This window comes from Brienomyrus brachyistius, chromosome 14 (assembly GCF_023856365.1).
Source record: "Brienomyrus brachyistius isolate T26 chromosome 14, BBRACH_0.4, whole genome shotgun sequence".
NCBI classification, from domain to species: Eukaryota; Metazoa; Chordata; class Actinopteri; order Osteoglossiformes; family Mormyridae; genus Brienomyrus; species Brienomyrus brachyistius.
Window position 1 is genome coordinate 11,495,417 of NC_064546.1, and position 16,167 is coordinate 11,511,583.

Here is a 16,167-nt window from a genome sequence, read left to right on the forward strand (position 1 = left end):
AGGGTGCAGACAGCGGTATGCTGACCCCCTCTTTACACACCCCCATGGCCTACTATGGACAAATAAGAATGGCACGTGAGAGGGTGTCTGGACAGTCCAGAGCATCAAGCGTTAAACACATCAGCTGGTACAGCAAATGATAATTCTCGATTTCTTCGATTCGAACCCCACATTCCAATGCGGCAGTGCATCACAAACAGCATCTCCCAGCTTTTGCAGTCGACGGAGCCTCTTTATCAGCGAACTCAGCTGTATTATCTCTGCTTGTCAAAATCAAAAGTAAATCACATTATTGGTGTTCTTTGCGGGTGTCGTCACAAATTAGAATAAATTGATTTTTATCTAAATTGATTTTTATTTGAAAATCATAACAATAAAAAAAAATCATGTTGTTTGCATGTAGTATTACCTGTTATTTTCTTTTGAATATGTGTATGTTTGAAGACTCAAATCATTAGTAATAATTGGCCTTGTGTACTATACTGCCTGAGATAGCCCCGCCCCCCACCCCCTATGACCGTGTACTGGATAAATGGTTGGAAGATGGATGGGCTGAAAGCCTGCCATGTGATTGACTCACATTATGTCCGGGGTGTCCCCTGCCCTGTGCCCGCGCTTACCAGGATAGGTTCCAGGCTCACTCTGACCTTGACCTACAAAAGTAGTACTGAAGATGGATTACATGTATGGCTGTAGACAAATAACATTATATATACTGATTCCGCATTAAAGACTGCGAAAACGGTGGAAATGGTGTCTGTGTAAAGCTGAAGAGCGGTACTATAGACGTTCGACAGAAATACAAGACACTAGGTAAGATCCGCCATGGACCTCTAGTATGTAGGATCTGGGGACATCCAGGGCGCCAACCGCATTGGCTAAACTGGTACGGAAAATGGATGGATGGATGGATATTTACTTAGAAATTTGGCAGATTGACATTCCATCCTCTGCCTTGTGCTTAAGCTGTCTGGGATCGGGTGTGGGTTCAGTGTACTGAATATGTATTTATGAAATGAGATGGATAGTGCATAACGCTAACATTGCTGTTTACTTCCAGCAGGTGGTAGTAAAATTACGATTAGAGAAATGACACGTTTCAAATGAAACAACTCACATAAATCGCATTTTTCTATAAACAAGTGGCTCAACTCTTGTTCGTATTGATTCTACTGGGATGCACTGCAATCCTAGAAGAGCACTAACAATAGTGAGCTCGCCTTCATGTTAAAAAGCAGTTAATCCCATTGTCATGGGGCCAGCTTTGACACTGAATTCCAGGATATGGTCTGTACCTCTGTGTAAATACATTATGTTGGAAAATTAAATGACCAATCTATAAAAGATTACAATTTTTGTTTGTATTTCATAGATTTTCAAAAAAAAAAATAAATCAGATTCGGGTATTGATTCTTCGGAGACACTTCAGATATTTCTGTATACTGAAGTCGCGCCATGTCTCCCTCTATTGGCTGCTCCAGGTACTGACAGACGTTTTTCAATAATAATAATAATAATAATAATAATAATAACAATAACAATAACAACAACAACTTTATTAATCCCTGTGGGGAAATTGTCTTTTACGCCTCCCTCAACTTGGTCACTGTAGAGTAAGTTCTCCGTAAGAACTTCATAGAGAAACTTTCATTTTTGTTTCGGTTTCATTGTTCCTGCTGTTACTTAATGCAGCTACCAGAGTTTAGCAGGTGATGTCAATGACCGAATATTGGTCGATATGAAATTTGGTTGTTTTCTGTAACCAAAGCAGACATGTCAATATTCTGACACAAGCTCGATTTAAGAACGTATCACTGATCAAAGGTTTCCGAAACTGTGCATATACAAACTGTGAATTGTTTTATTGTTATCATCGGAAACATCTCTACACTTTCGTTAATCTGTCCAGTTCTTCTTCATTCTTTAGTAGAAAATAACAATGCAAATACCCAAAGAAGTGGAATGTGCATCTCTTTATTCCTGCAGGCACAAGGCATTATGTGAACATTCACTTCACCTTCAGAGTACTGAGCTGTTTCCAGAGCTGAAGCAGCACCTTCAAAGACTGACCATTTGTAAACAGTTAATTAGCTGCATCATCCATCATTATTATCCATGAAGATGTTAATTTTAGGAGATGGAGATGCATCGACCCGTTCCCAGGACAGAAACCTTTGTGATTTCTGGGCTGTACACTGCCAGACAAAGGAAAAGCTATTAATCCCTGAGCGACACATCACCCACACGTGTGCCAGAGGTGGGAAACCCATGGAGGTGAAAAGATGAGAATTCTCCGTTAGCAATACGGCTACACTCCTCTGCCCTAAGCCACTATTCCACAAACACTGTCACTCTGGTATCCATTTCCATTTGCTGGAATCATTGGTTTCTCTATGAGGTCACTGCGCTATGAGGTCACTGCGCTATGAGGCCATCTTGACTCCATATTGTGTCATACTGTGAATAATGCCAGTAAAGCAGAACTCTTCGCCCCACTGTGAGGGTTCCTGGATGGAATAGCCACTGCATAATTTCAAACTCATGACTGTGTGAGGTGACACATTCAACATGATTAAAAAAAATATTAAATGTATCCATTTCAAGATCAGAAGCTCTAAAATCCAGGAAGTCAAGTTTTAATCCACATTACTTGTTCGTGCTGCTGTTACTCCTAATACACATAAATATCCTTAAATGCTTCTTTAGAGAAACTTACAGCTGTATGTTGAAATTTTAGTCAATGCACTAGATACCGCCAACAAAACAACAAATGCTCTTTGACTTGATTTGTCATGATTTCAGCTGTACGGCTGCATCTAAAACACAGCAACTAAAGAAAAAGTAACCATAAGAAATGCGAAAAATAGTCATGGAATAAGCTGATGCTAGAAAGATCCTTTCCAGTTTTCTTCCCATAGAGAACACTGTTGCTACGCATCTGGCTAATGCTGATTTCGAAGAGCCTGTGAGTAAATACATGTCACATGTTGCCTGAGTGAAAAAAAGTCAAGGTCACTGAAAAGACACTGGAAAAGTATTAAGTCAGACATGATAATGGAGGAAACTGACCAGTTATGAGAAAGAAATTAAAATGAACTGGTGAGTACTCAGGACTCATCACATTTCATATATTGCACGACTAAAAACTCACAAGAAAATAATGCCTTCACATCAGATGGGAAGATTCTTTGTTCTTTGCTCTCTTGACGTTCGAAGTTCTGCCTTGAGACCTCCTGAGTGGATCTCTGACCCGCCAACGCTCCGGCACGTCAGATCTGTAGCACCAGGCCGGCAGCTGAGATGTTGTCCCCCCCCCCAGCGGTCTGGTGGACCTCCGTGCACACCAGAACGGGGGCCACGCACAGCTCGTAGTCGTCCTCGTGCCAACAGGACACAGGCCGCGTCTCCTGGAGCGGGATGCGCTGGCTGCCCTGCCTCCGGCTGACGGAGAAGGACTCGTCCAGGATGAGCTTGGCCTTGCTGGGGTTGATGTCCGCTGAGCCGCACACGTGCCGGTTGGCGGTGAGCGAGGCCTTGGCTGTGGCCGACATGGTGTTCTTCCACTGGGAGCCGCGAGTCACGATGATGGCCTGAAAGGCCAGCGTGTGCACGTGCAGCCGAGTCAGCGACCGGCTGCTGGGATTTTTCCCACGTCGCTCGTTTACCAGCCAGTACAACTCGCGCATCTGGTCCAGGACGGTGGCCACGCGGGGGCTGGAGTCCGACAGCACGGTGACATTGCCGTCCCTCAGGTGGCTCAAGAGGTTAGGCAGCTCTTGCTCGTTCATGCCCAGGGAGTCGGCGTGGGTGACAACCCGCTCCATCAGCTCTACCAGGAGGAGCCCGTCCACGAAGCTGGCCATTTCGAAATGCACGCTCGTGTCCGGGGATGTGGAGGACAGCAGCTGGGACAGGCGTCTGAGAAGGGCCTCTCGCTCACCTGCGGGGATCGGGCCGGGCGTGAGTGGGCGAGCCGAGATGTATCGGATTTGTTGAAATTATCGAGATGCATTACATGAAAACTCAACTCATGGATGCATCATGGCTTGCTTCTTTTCCCCTGCTAGTTTGATGCTATGCCAAATATTGCACATTCTAACTGAAATGAAGCAGCATCATTTTAGTGGATAACACTGAAATGACACTAAATTTGCTATTTGTATGAATACAGATACGCCGGAATGATTTTTTTCACATATCCTCTAGTCTCTCCCTTTATACGGTTGAGAGCAAAGCTCAGGGTCTGAGTGCAGGGTGAGCTATTTATCTAGCGCTCCAGGAGGATTTTGGGAGGTTAAAGGCTCAATGGACATTTGATCCTGCCGATGACAGATCATGAACTGGTAGGGACTGGCGTGTGGTCTATGAGGGTTTCCCTTGGTAGGAACTGGCGTGTGGTCTATGAGGGTTTTCCTTGGTAGGAACTGCCGTGTGGTCTATGAGGGTTTCCCTTGGTAGGGACTGGCGTGTGGTCTAGGAGGGTTTCCCTTGGTAGGGACTGGCGTGTGGTCTAGGAGGGTTTCCCTTGGTAGGGACTGGCGTGTAGTCTATGAGGGTTTCCCTTAGTAGGGACTGGCGTGTGGTCTAGGAGGGTTTCCCTTGGTAGGGACTGGCGCGTGGTCTATGAGGGTTTTCCTTGGTAGGGACTGGCGTGTGGTCTATGAGGGTTTTCCTTGGTAGGGACTGGCGCGTGGTCTATGAGGGTTTTCCTTGGTAGGGACTGGCACGTGGTCTATGAGGGTTTTCCTTGGTAGGGACTGCCGTGTGGTCTATAGAAAATACATAGATGTGGTATCTATCTTGGACACACAATAGCATGATGCTATGCTTTTTTTTAACTTTACATATTTTTAAATAATTCCATCCAGGGCCCTGTTTTTCCGGTTTAGGTTTCAGGCTCAGTGGAATCCCAAGATGGATAATATAGCATGGAAATTGGGTGGATATTTTTAATACTCAAACTTAGAACCGCCCCAAAAGCAGCTATAAATATTTAATGCGCTTGTGAAACGTGTCAAAACATGCAGAACTATGGTCGTTAGCGAGCTTTTCCTGGCTAAGGTGGCGGTGGGCCCATTACTGCATTCCAGGCTTTGCTGGATGGTGCCGTCGGTACGCGGGATTAAATCTCGAGCTCACTGCCGAATACAGCCGAGCTGCTCATCAGAGCTGCAGCCATGGAAACAGACTCCGGGGCAGCTGGGAAAGCAGATTCAGCTGAAACAGCCACTGTCGCCACAGCCTGAGGGCAGCGGGATGCGGCAGAGTCGCGCCCTGACCCCGGTACGTGCTGCCCGCTTGGACATCGCTGCACACTCCGAGTGCCGTTCACAGGGAGCTTGCAGACGCTACCTTACCTGTGCCCTTATTTTTCAATTTCAGTTCTGTTGCTTAGTTTTTTTTTTTTTTTTTACTTCATTTTAAACAAACATTCCATTTAGATTAATAAGGTTTTATCTTACATTTCTGTTGATATATATATATAGTACTACAATAATGTGTTTATGACGCACACATATATGCAGTATATATTATAAATACATATACGAGTACCTTTAATTAAAATGTCATATCTTTGATTCATCAAAAGTAACCTCCTCTAGCAGTTATAACAGCAGAGAAAATGAGACATTCTTTCTACCAGGGACATTAAATACTGCTGTTTTATGGGACGAAACAGTTAACTAGTGTATGTAAAGTTAAAAGGACAGCCTAGAATTGGATTATGCCATCACCACACAGCCAGTTAATGTGATGTCAGACACATGCACTGTTACGTACTAAAATACTCTTTGACTTTCATTTATAGCTGTTCACTGAACTTTCCAATGCTTAAAAAGAATTTCACAGATCTGCATTTCGTGAAATACATGGAAAACTGGTAAAATCCTGTGGTGTGAAAAACATTTGACTGGTTGTGTGTATGTGTGTGCGTGTAGAGGGGTGGTTCATGATTGTTTTTCATTGGTCATTAAATCGTGACCCAAATTGAAAATTTTGAACCAAATGTGACAGTAAATGGACTTGCTGACCCAGGGTGCTGGGGGGGGGTGGCCACAATTCCCTGAAAATGGTCCTGTGACTCACTTTTGGGTCAGGACCCACCGGTGCTCAGTTATTACTACACCACAGGGTATAATATCACCGTGGACAGGCTGCCAGTCTGAGGTGCGGCAGCTTTCGAAGCCCTAAACCTGGAAGTCACCATCCCACCCAGCAAACACATATTTTGTATTGGTGAAGGATGATAAAAACAGATACTATATATTTTGCACAGAATACACATACATGTGTGCTGTAGTGTTTCCATCTTACAGCTAGAAAAAAATATTTATGCCAACTCAGTTACATGAATTGGTGACATCCTGGTCTGTCAGGCTGAGTGCAAGTTTTCATCTACTGGGGCAGAGAAGCGAACACAGAATAGAGGGTCGTATTACACAGCTTCCCTGTGCAGCTTCAGGAAAACTGAAAACATCCATGTTGCTTGGGAGGTCATTTGCATTCGAGTGTGGGGGCACAGGCGAACAAACATTTATAGATCTAGAATCTAGGGATCAATCCAGAAAACATCCGTTTACTCAATCAGGGGTTTATATGACAGCTCACAGATGGCGAAATACCTGGGAAGACACTACCACCTACCAATCTTGCATAGCTGCCTATCGTCCAAAAAAGGTCAGGACTCAGGGTAAAGAACGCCGTGGACGGGATGCAGGTCTATCACAGGGTGCATACGATCACATGCCGAGGGCAACATTAATCCACATAACCACCCTGACGGAATCAAAAGGACGTAATCACACGTGAATGAACTTCAGCACACTCACCTTCCTTAAAGGGAAAGCTGTCCATCATCTGCAAGCCGCCAATAATCAGCAGGTCTGACTGGAAACCCCGAAGCTGCTGCTCGAAGTGCCCCATTGATGCCAGGTACGGGTTGTGCTTGTCACTATGGATGATGTATCTGTGGGATTAAAGGCATATGTCACGTGAGCGCCGCTCTTGTGGGGGGTAGTGGTATAACCGCTCGCATGGAGCGCAGCCACTCCACGTCTTGATGAAGCATGGACCGCATCTGCAGATGGGCTGAGGAAACGTCAGCGCAGCCAGGGCAGGAAGGCACACCGACCTGTTTGCCCGCCTGGATGTATAACGGCCCCACTTGGCCCCTGAGGGATACTCCAAGACGAGGTGGATGTCAGGCTCCTCTACTGTGTTTCCTGCCACTGTGAGGTGAAAGATGAGGTGTGGGGTGGAAAAAAGCGATGGAATGGAGTGAGTCCCCAGCAGTGCATTATGGGGGCTTAACCAATGATGAAACCGCGATGTGATTGATGATGGTCCACCGATGAATGTTCCATTTGCATAAAATAAGGTAGTTAGTAAAGAAATATGTACCTGTGTAAACTATACAAAAACACTGTTAAAGCACCACAAAGAATAAAGGCATAATTTCCACAAATATCATTCAAATTATAACAATTACCTTTTTAATTATTATTCCTTCAAATAATGATCCAGACAGATACACAGCAAGCATCCTATCAGTGGTGTACATACATAATGCTGCTCTTATTTCTTTAACTGTCTTTGTATTAACACAAAAAACATGGTGAGTACATTTAATATAGCTTAAGCATACACTGATTTGTATGCACAACATGCAAATGCAATGTGAAAAGCACATCTATGCAAATTATAAAAGATATTAACATAGGAACAGTGACCAGTCTGTGACTCACTCCTTGCTAGAATACTTCCTTGCTAAAGGTATTGATATGTACTGATTTCTTGCCACCTACTCGAGCCGTGAAGGTAGAACAACTCACCGGTGACGTGCCCAGAAAGGACATCGGCGAGGTCACGGTTACCGCTCACCCCCAGAAGCACGTCGCAGCCCTCCGCCGCCATCCGGCCAGCCATTACCAGTGCGTTGCCACCCACTGACCAGCGGTGACCAGGCACCCCCCGGGAAGCCTCCACCAGCTTGCTGAAGAGGGTGCTGTTCACTACAAATCTCCTGGAAATGGGACACAACGACTGCCTGAAGCAGGACCGGGTTTTATGAAAGCGATGCTTTATTATAACCTCTCCTTCCTTAAATATTACAAGGAAATGAAATCCTTCCATGGAGCATCTGAAAACAATAAAATACAAAGCCAAACAAAGCTTTTGGACATGTGGTGCAGAAACATAATAAGTCATTGTTGTTCCCAAGTAAACCTGGCTTAGGTTTGAATTAACCCCAGTATGGTCAGCTTAGGGAAGCAAGAATGGGAGACTATCTATAACTCTAATGGTGAGAGCTGAACGATGGCTTAAGCGTGCACACTGTACCATGGTGCTTTACATTCACGAGACGCGACATGTCAAAGAAGAAACCTACACTTTACTCAAACTTCACATTGTATTTTTGCTAATTCTGCTGCCAAACCCAGCTGCCTCTGTAAACGCTGTATCCTTTCTGAGGGTTTAACAAACCTATAATTTGCAGGGACGGAGAGAGAAAATTTTTGTCATCTGAAAAAGACTTTCAACAAATATTTTTAAATGCTTTTCAAAATTTAGCATCAATGTTCTTGGGACGTTAATGGTGTCTTTCTACTTGTTGGCCCCACTGAATGGCTCCTTTTAGGGCCTCCGCCACAGAAAAATCCTACGATCACCCCTGAGGGCACAAATATAGAAATTATAAGCGATTCTACAAGGCGTGCATGAGCTGTGCCACACTGGAGCGCACTCACTCGCTCGCTGCCCCGGGGGGGAAGAAATAAGCAAAGCTCTGGGCCAGCTGCTCGCCGTTCTCGATGAAGTCGTGGTGGAGCGGCTGGTCACTGGGCAGGACCCCGGCCTTGTCCAGCAGCGAGACGCCATCCACGACGATGTCCACACAGCCCCCGAAACCTGAAACGGCAACCGAGAGCCACGCAGATAAGCTCCCAATGACTCACAGACCCACTTCATTGACTGGATAGTTTGTATGAGAGTCCAACTTGAATGGCAGCCATGCATAAATATTAATTTGTGATAAACACACAGTGTCACAAGTGAATGAGAACATCGCTACTGCACAGATATTCTTGTTTCTCCATTGGTCAATTTTTTAAAACATTTAAAACAGCATTTGAAAGACAGGTACACAGAGAACACTGGATACAAATCAAGATGGAGATGATTTGATCTTAAATCAGGCTGATCCTATCACTAGTTATATGTCTGGTAAGTCAGGTGACTTGACTTTTACCCCTGCAGTTAGAATCTTCCATGCCAATTATCCAGTACAGGGGTACCAGTCCGTCACAGGGTAAACTAAGGAGACACCAAGTCTAGGTGTCAGATGTTTTTGGACTGGAGAAGGAAACAGAGGAACGTGTCACAATCCTGCAGATGAGAAGCTACAGTGATACCATCCAAGCCACAGTGATACCTTCCCAGCCACAGTGATACCATCCAAGCCACAGTGATACCTTCCCAGCCACAGTGATACCTTCCTAGCCACAGTGATACCTTCCCAGCCACAGTGATACCTTCCTAGCCACAGTGATACCTTCCTAGCCACAATGCCATCCTCATTATCAGTCAGTCTTGACATCATCACTAATAACATTTTCGGCTTGGCAGCTCTTGAACTAGGGAACAGACTAAATTAAATAACATGTTCTGTTTGGGGCAGTGGTCACCAACTAGGGCATTCACACCGAAATTCAATGAACCCCTCCACCTCCACTTAATTTCATCATTGTGAATCCCCTCCAGCTTTGTGTTGGTAATGGAATTTGGAATTCGGCCCACTGGGGAAAATATGGTCAGGGACCCCTGGTTTAGAGTAATCGCAAAATATATTATTTTACCAGCATTTTTTAAGCTAAGAAAATTATAACATTTTTTTGTAGTTCTCAGCTCCTCTCTTTCCTGTGTGAGTTGCACAGTGCAACCAATTAATATCCTAATAAATATCTCCATATTAATTTCTCACACAAATCCAACTACAGGAACGTTCATCCGGTTCAAAAACACACTTCCATCCGCTAAGTGGGAAGTGACATAATAGTTTGTAATGACAAATGCCAGAATGCACTGGTAACATTATTTACACAACAGCGAAGTCAGACTTGCAGCACTGAGAATTTCCTGTCGCAGCGTTTCATGGATTTGCAATCCAGAGAAAGTGAATTAATACAAGGATAATCCCTGCTTAGCTGCCAAAACATTTTTTGTCTCGTGATAAGTTTTGTAACAGCAACTGACCTCTTCACACTGAGAATGATGTGTAATATAAGTTTAAAATACACATTGTATATTAATTTTATTACTACAACATAAAAAAATGACTAATTTTTGAAAAACTATCATCAATGTTATCCATACATGTAACAGCATATTCACGTAACAGCATTATACTACGTAACAGCATATTCACGTAACAGCATTACACTACGCAACAGCATATTCAGTGTTCTTAGAAAGAGTATTAGTTATGCTCATCTTATTTGCTTTTAATTCCTCAAAGAAACCCTGACTAACAAAAGCAGTTGGCTGGATAGATAATTAAATTAACATAACTATATATGGTCTATGCTAACAATTGAACAATCCTCTGAATCAAGAAGAATCAGTGCTATCCTGAATTACTAAGAAGAGGCTGTAACATTTTCGGCAATAATGACAAGTCTTAATATTGCACTCATTCTTGCACACGACTCATTCTTAGTCTTTGGACCCCATAATAACCACAGTAGAATTAAGATATAGTAGACAAATTTGAATGACCTTTGTGCATTTTTTCTATGATGAAAACATTATTGAGCCCTACTGAAACGGCTGTTTTTAACCTTTGGTCTGTGTGTCTATGTATTTGAATGATTTGTGCTGAAGTTCTTGATGCTGTCAGAAAAGACACTTATCACAGGTCCTACAGATAAACCGCCCAAGTCAAGGTATCGGCCAGCTGAGCCTCAGAATATTAGAGCATAAGAACATAACCAGTATTTTTCTGTAGGAAAAACGAAAGAGAGCTTGTAGGTCTGGGTCGGCGGGAGCATAAACCTTGCTGAGGAGGCTTCTTCCAGTCCATCAGTTACCAGCTGCCTGCGTGGGTCTAAGTGTCACTGCATGACAGTGTGTGACGAATAGCTACAAGGTACTCAAAGGGTTTGTCACACATCACAGCATATAGATTACACACTCAGAGAGCCAGGCACCAGAGGTGACTCGCACTGCACTTCTGAAACCGAAATCTCTCCATGATAAATACAATCGTAAGCAATAGTATCCATCCATTTCCAGTGAACCGCTTTGCTAATTAAGGCATCGGGGACCCATCCGCTGAGAGACACAGAGCTCAAAGCAGCGTAAATCACAACGTTCTCACACAATCCCACCATCACACCCTGAGAGGCTCCGAGTCTTCTGACTGCAGGAGAAGACAGTCATCGCGGAAAAGGCAGAAAGACTTTGGGGTGGGGTAGTAACAATCAAATGTAATTATCCATCCATCCATCCATCTGTCCGTCCATCCATCAAATATCTGAATCAACTTATCCTATTCATGGTTGCCAGGGATCCAGAGCCTATCCTGGTGGCTATGGGCGCAAGGTGGGGAACAACCCATGATGGGGCGCCAACCCATCCAAAGGTAATCATAGCAAGGCCCATTCAATTCAACCAAAAGTCCAAAGGAACAGTCTGACAGCACAGTTGGGTTTAAATGGTATTAAATGGACCTGCCCCAACCCTCCTGTTCTGCTTAAATGTCAAACGTCCTAATAGTGATGAGTGACCCTTAATGAACTTCCACACACCAGTTCTCACCATGCCAAAGTATTTAAGATCCGGACTATTACAACTCCTCTCTAGCTGGTGTCGTATCATTGCCATTAATTTACAATGTTGCAGACAGACAGCTCCCCATAGCTTTATCTAAACCCCGCATCCTCCTGTATAAAGGTATCTCCTCTTCCATGTATAAATCAAACGTTTTGAAATGACCCTTCTCAAGCATTAAATGGTATTCCACCTCCTACATTTCCCAGTTCGTAAACTATTAAATCCTGTTGACTACAATAACCTCTCATTGTTTTAATAATCCATCCATTTTTCATCCTGATCAGGACCATGAGGGGCAGATAAAATGTAAAATATGTCATAATATATAATAGACAACAACAATAATAATGAGAACAATGACAAACAGCATTGTTATCAATAATATTTTTGTTTTAACCTTGAAGTTAAACATAAAATGAAAAAAGCACAACTTCTCAATAACTTCCAGTGACCAGGTTTTTGGCAAAACATCCAGACGTTTCAGGGCTTCGTGGCTTTTAAAAGATAAAAATCTTGCTTAGGCACTTCCTTCGCCTACGTAGTGTTAAAGGGCAAGGTTATTAACGCATGTAACACCAGCAAATACGTCTCCACTTTTTCAATGGCTACTAATAACAGAAGAAAACGAGAAGAAATGATGATATGTAACATTTAGTCGGGGTCAGAAAACGCCCGAGGGAGTAACTAAAATGTATTAGGAAAATGTGATAGAAAAGAAGATACGTGACAAAATTCGGATTTGGAGGAACAGACAGACAGGGGAGTAGACGTTTTATATTGGGTGGGGGGAGGGGACACAACTTAATAATTTAAATGTGAACGATTTTTTTTCAGGGGGTGGGGTGGGGTAATGAAGTCAAATTAAATATTGGGGGGTACCTGTACCCCCAGTTCCGACGTCCCGAGGAACAGATTATAAGATTCCGCGATTCTTATTATTATTATATGACCAGAAAAAAGCAAGTGCAACGATGTATCTACATCGTAAGTAGGGACGAAGATCTTTAGACAGGGTTAGGTTTTTGGGGGAAGGAGTTCTTCGTAGTTAGGCTTTCTAGATGATTAAAAGAATTACTCCCTCACTGACTGCATGGTTTGTAGTAATAAACAAGAACATTCCCCAATCATTAATAAGCGGCTCAAATAGGGTAGAAATAAGATCCAATCCAGAGATCTTGCTTTTCGCTTTGCAGAGGTTTTTTTTATTTAAATTTTTTTTTTTTTTTACCAATTTTACAAAACAAACTGCATGAATCACGAGCATAAACTCTTCGGAATGAAACCCTGTCCGCTCCGCGGATGTCGATGGTTCATGAAGGCAAATTTGATAAACAGCGTGAAGAGAAACGCATGGCGGAGCACCTCACCTACGGCTACCCGGGGTCTGGCGACACGGCCGCTGCCCACCTTCCGCTCCGCCAGAAGCAGCGACGACAGCACGGCGTCCAGCCGCCCGTCCAGATGCACGTCCTGCTCAGTCCGGTACCAGTACGCCAGCAGGACCACAATAATGGACAGCGCGGTGCCGCACTTCATTAGGTAAAAACTGCCGATTGCTTCCGTGGCCATTGGCGGCGTTGGGAAGGGTGGGGGGACCGGCCGTCTGGCCATCTGGATGTGATAAGCGGGGAGAACCAGCGAGAGACTGAGAGCGACAACAAAGCGGAAGCGCCTCCGTAAGCCGTCAGCGTAATAAAGGCATCGCGCTTCAGAACCACATCCCGGCGCACTTCTCACATATACTTAACAGTCAATAACATTAACGCCATATATGACTCAGTAACACCGAGGGTATTCGGCATCAATGAGATAATCTGTCCTAAGTAGTCATTCGGACTGGTAATCTGTGCATTATGCCATCGTTTCATAAAGGCATGTAAAAGCGGGATAATAAAATGAAACAATCACCCGAATAACGATCATGTTTGCGTTATATCTGGCGATATTTAAAGTGCAAATTAGCCGGTAAGACTTCGTTTAAGTAATTGTAACTTTTTGTGTCATAATGGACGTTAAGAATGGATTTACAATTGACTCAGTGTAGCCGTATTCTTCAAGCTAGACATATGATTTTAAACAGTTTCATCAAAACCCGTTTAAGGTAAAACTAGGTGTAATTTTACACCGTTTAACTTGATGATGGTTAACACCTTACAGTATTACTGTCAATGCTTTCCATGTCCACAAAGCCATGCGCAACGGTGCGCTTCAGTTCCTACGCGGTAATAATGTATGGCGACAGATTCGGGTTAAGTGCCTTGGGGCCACTGTATTGTGAGAGGCGGTAGCCTATAAAAATAAACAAGTAAATTATTAAAAACAGACATGTACTATCTTTGTGTTCTTTGTCAACCTCTCCGTTTCAAACAGCAGAACAGGTATCAGCAGATTAACCAGAATTCAGAGATCATCTGGTTACTCATTTCCATGGATGCAGAAGTTGCTCATTGTAAAATCTTTTAGGTTGAATCCTGCCAGGTAATTAAAAGGACGAAGGGTCTGTCAGTCCATTACATACAGACAGGCAACTTAAGACTTTTTCGCTGGCATATGTGTTTAGACATTGACCACAAGCCAAATATATATTTTTGATTCATTCTTGTTTTATAATGCAAGACAGTCTATGTAGAAGCACCACCTACGAGATGTTCTTTACATATTACTAAATAATTGTATTACCGTTGAGATCTAATTTACCCTAAAATTAGATTATATTATACATTTATTTTAAACATCCTAATTTGTATAGGCCTTCATGGATGAGCCCTACATGAAAAAAAAAAAATATATATATGCAAAGCAGTAGACATACAAAAAAAGAAGTTTTTTTCTGTATGGGTCGCTACTTAAAAGTAGGGAATACAAGCAGATCTAAGGGTAATCATTTTTAGAGTTTTTCTGCATAATAATTTAAGGATCACCACAACTTGTGATATAGCAATTAAGATCTTGGCTGCAGATTTCAGTTATGCCACAGCAAGGATGCTCTCGACCATGCATAACGTTCGTTCAGAATAAACACTGTCCCTTTAAAAGGCGGTGCTTGTACGCCTGGAACATACAACCGCAACCCTGTGGGACATCAAAATTAACCACCGATGGTTTGAGATCAGTTAACGCGTCGTGTGAAAATCAAGAAGAACCCTGTGGCTTGGGACTAAGCTTATTTCATTCAACAGTTATGCTTTGAGGACATTTTCTGTCTACACAAGCTCTCTTAAAGGTGAATTATTCATATCAACAAGGTAGTGAGGGCACGATGGCTCCATAGGTTTCGGATTTCCAGTTTGAGCAATACGTGACCTCACTGCATCAAATCAGTTGAACCCAGTTTTAAACCCTTCACTCCTTGTCCTTGTGTGGACACTTGATTATGTAGATTACGGATACCCCAATCCCATGGCAAAACATTCAACATGAATTTCATCTTAAATGAAAAATACCATAAGTGTTTTACAGGGATCGAGAGGTTAGAAGTTAACCAAAAATAATATACCTGGGGAACATGGACGTAAAATACTTCTATTCACCGAGATCATTTCCCAAAGTATGACAGATAAAAATCAAAAGTTGTCACAATCCACATAAGATCTAACATGTTTCATCTGCAGTGTTAAGTCAGACCTAAACACAAGATGGTATTTCATGTCACTTCTGCCGGTTTATTGTCTCGTTTTTCTTAAAAGAACATCAATTTTCCTCCAAATCTACGGGGGGAGAAAGAATAAGTTAAGTATTTGGTCAGCTTATTTTCTTTTAATTTTCTCATAGCAAAATACAAAACATAGCAAGGTATAAAAAACAAACAAAAAAGGTTAAGTATTATACAAAAACTTTAACATTACCTCTGAATGGTAAGAATTACCTGACCAAATACTTCAGATGTGCACATCCACAAACACTAAAACAAGCAAGCTTCACTTCAAATCACTTGCAGAATTTTACAGTGCATGCCTTAGTTTTTTTCTCTATACAAAACATTTCTCCGTTACCAAATTCCACTTTAAATAGATATTGTCTATCTGCAGTAAAATTCTAGTTTAAAAATCACGTTGCATTTAGCAATAAAAAAAGGATGGCTGTCCTTGCATCAGACCTGTTTGTGAACAAACTGAATATTTTGCATCGTGCCTCTTCATCTTATAAAATTAAAATGGAAATATACAGGACAATTGAAGGAACTTAATTAGCTGGGAAAGTTACAACTGCCAGTTCAAGGAGGTATTTGAACTGGCGGGATAAAACATCCAATTTCCATCAGCAATGAAACCACTGGGGTGAAGAGCTGCATCCACCAATCGGCTGCCCTGTAGGGTCGTATCCTACCCACAGGCTAAC

General features: G+C 42.8%; 1 protein-coding gene across 4 annotated transcripts; it reads right to left on the reverse strand.

The window, feature by feature from the left end:
* Positions 1-1,958: 1,958 nt before the first annotated feature.
* On the reverse strand, positions 1,959-15,398 carry adpgk2 (ADP-dependent glucokinase 2). 4 transcript variants are annotated; one of them, XM_048974547.1, is made up of 7 exons: positions 15,326-15,398; positions 13,197-13,440; positions 8,748-8,907; positions 7,833-8,023; positions 7,133-7,229; positions 6,831-6,967; positions 1,959-3,940 (listed from the first exon to the last, which is right to left on the reverse strand). In XM_048974547.1, the coding sequence occupies exons 2-7, from the start codon at positions 13,438-13,440 to the stop codon at positions 3,270-3,272; spliced, it is 1,500 nt and encodes a 499-aa protein (XP_048830504.1). In that variant the 5' UTR covers positions 15,326-15,398; the 3' UTR covers positions 1,959-3,269. The 4 variants fall into 4 exon arrangements, with proteins under 4 accessions (XP_048830504.1, XP_048830503.1, XP_048830506.1 ...); XM_048974546.1 differs by having other exon boundaries at positions 13,985-15,332; XM_048974549.1 differs by lacking the exons at positions 13,197-13,440; positions 15,326-15,398 and adding an exon at positions 9,511-12,666 and having other exon boundaries at positions 7,833-9,430.
* Between the last annotated feature and the right edge of the window lie 769 nt (positions 15,399-16,167).